Raw genomic sequence first — 2,506 nt, 5'->3', positions numbered from 1 at the left:
TTTTTTTTTTTTTTTTTTTTTACTGACATGTATTTCCAGTCTTTGCCACAAAGAGTTCAGAATGTAGGTTATAACAATGAGAAATGGGTCAGGCAAACAGGAAGGAGAAAATGGGTTGTTGAGAGAACAGTAAAATATGAAAACAACGCAATTAAGATATGGCGATCTTGAAGACGAGAAAAAATTATTGTTGGGGAATGTTGGCAAGATTTAGTAGACTTCATCCAGAAACAAAGGTAGCAGATGCAAAGTCAGCCAGGGTGTTGAAATGGGAAAGAATAGAAGAGAAAGGTAAAGAAGTGTGGAGTGGGACAAGTGGAGAAAGGGTTTAGAGTGGTAACAATATATATCTTCTCCTTTCTTAGTCTGATTATCTTTTGATGGCACCAAGAAATGTAGCTTTTGTTCTTGAATTTCTGTTGATGTTGTGTAATGGTTGTTTTATATTGAATACTTGTCAGAAATTTCATCAGTCAACTGGTGTGCATTTAATTTTTTATATATGAAGATATTTAATCATAGGTGTAACTGTAGAAATGATTAATGCCACCTTTCAACGAATACATTCATAATATGAAAGGAAGACTTGATATCAGCATGGAAAATAACAATTTTCCTAATGTTTTTATAAACGTTTTTCTTGTTGGACTAATTAGGCTGTTTGACAACATTTGAATGTGCAAGCTAGAAAATGTTGCGTCTAAAAATCCATTTAGGTGAACAGTTATTCCATTTGTTATGGACACATGCTAGCTCTCTTTTTCCTCGTACATTCTGAAACCATCTTATTTGAGAATTGTCTCACCACAACAATACTGTCCAGAAACATTCAACCAGCCAGTTGCGAAATCCCAACAACAGTCCTGACTTTTGTGTTTTAAATCTCTTTTAGCCAAGAAGAAGAAACCAAAACTCTTGAACAAGTTTGATAAAACCATTAAAACTGAACTTGATGCTGCTGAAAAGCTGCGTAAAAAGGTATTATTTGAATTCTTCTTTCACACATTGCAAACAAACAAGCATAAAAAGTAACCTGCGAATATTAGATTGTTTCTTGTTCTGTGTCCTCTTTTTTTTTCCAAACCAAATATTCAGGCTTTACTTCAGGAAAAGCTCCCTTCAGTTCCGTCCCTCCAAGATGGCATGTTCACACTTCACCATGATGGTGAAATGTTTTAGGCCATGTCTCGGCATTTGCATGAGGCTTGCCAGAGATGGCCTGAGGCCCCCACAGCCTCAAGTCAGTCTGTTCACCCAGGAAACATTTACTGAGCTTGTCTAGTGCACTCAGAATACTGAGGTGACTAAACCCTGACAGTGTCCAGAAAAGAATACTGTTGGAAACCCTGTCACCATCCCACGTGCTGGTCACAGCTGCGTTTGGGACATGATGAGATGCCTGCCTGGATCATCTCTGAATACAAGGGTCATCATCTCCACAGTTCTTGAGATTTGTATGTTCTGTAGATGTTACTGGAGCTTCAAGCCCTCCGAATGATGTGTGTGGAGTTTTTCCCAGATGTGCAGCACTTGTTTGCTTATCGATATACCACCTTTGTGAGAATCTGGTAACTGATCTTTGCTGCAAGAGATAATGCAAAGTTCCTTAATTTCTGTTCTGGAGAGGGCATGTTCACTACCTGCTGCCTTCTTCCTAGAATCACATTGTACATTTTCCCATGAATATTACTAATTTTGGGGGTGAGGGGGTGATTGCCTGTCTTGGACAAGACTTGTCTTGGCTTATTCAGAGAAAGCATGTGACCGAGAATACTCTCAGCCAAAATCATACCTACACAGTCTCCAAACAAGCTCTCACTTCACAGAGACTTGTAACACTTTTTGCTACAACTGACAGTATTGATGCTAGTTGGATGATTAACTTGAAGAAGGACTGCTTGTCCTTCATCCAGGCAATCCTGGTACAAAACAGGAAACCATCTACATGGAACACTTCCAGATAAAAGAGATTGTCCATATGTGGAGTCAAATCAGACCAACCTGGTGGCCTTCTACGACCAGGTCACCAAATCCTTAGATGCAGGGGTAGCAGTGGATGTAGTCTTTCTGAACTTTTGGAAGGCCTTCAACACTGTCTCTCACCCCGTTCTCATTAAAAAAACTGGGGGACTGTGGTGTCGACACATACACGTTCAAATGGGTCGCCAGCTGGCTGGAGGGCTGCACCCAGAGAGTGGTGGTGGAGAGGTCATTTTCGACCTGGATGGATGTGGGCTGTGGGGTTCCCCAAAGCTTGGTCCTCTGACCTGCAATGTTCTACGTCTTCATCAGTGACTTGGACGAGGGGATAAAAAGCACCCTTTTCAAATTTGCCGATAACACTAAGATGTGGGGGGATGTGGGCACGCTAGAAGGAAGGAATAGGCTACAGTCAGACCTAGACAGGTTACAGGGGTGGGCGGACGAGAACAGGATGGGATTCAACACTGACAAGTGCAACGTGCTGCACCTGGGGAGGAAGAACCAGCAGCATACCTACAAGCTG

General features: G+C 41.5%; 1 protein-coding gene across 1 annotated transcript in view; it reads left to right on the top strand.

Moving 5' to 3' along the window:
• The first annotated feature begins 158 nt into the window (after positions 1–158).
• LOC109298764 (aspartyl/asparaginyl beta-hydroxylase-like) overlaps positions 159–2,506 on the top strand; it is a 79,442-nt gene continuing 77,094 nt past the window's right edge. The window contains exons 1-2 of the mRNA XM_019519040.1: positions 159–291; positions 893–978. Coding sequence (XP_019374585.1) covers positions 159–291; positions 893–978 — 219 coding nt within the window. The remainder of the gene's footprint in view (positions 292–892; positions 979–2,506) is intronic.

The sequence above is a fragment of the Gavialis gangeticus genome, unplaced genomic scaffold (genome assembly GCF_001723915.1).
Source record: "Gavialis gangeticus isolate Ggan-Ray unplaced genomic scaffold, GavGan_comp1, whole genome shotgun sequence".
NCBI classification, from domain to species: Eukaryota; Metazoa; Chordata; order Crocodylia; family Gavialidae; genus Gavialis; species Gavialis gangeticus.
This window is presented reverse-complemented; position numbering and strand designations above follow the sequence as displayed.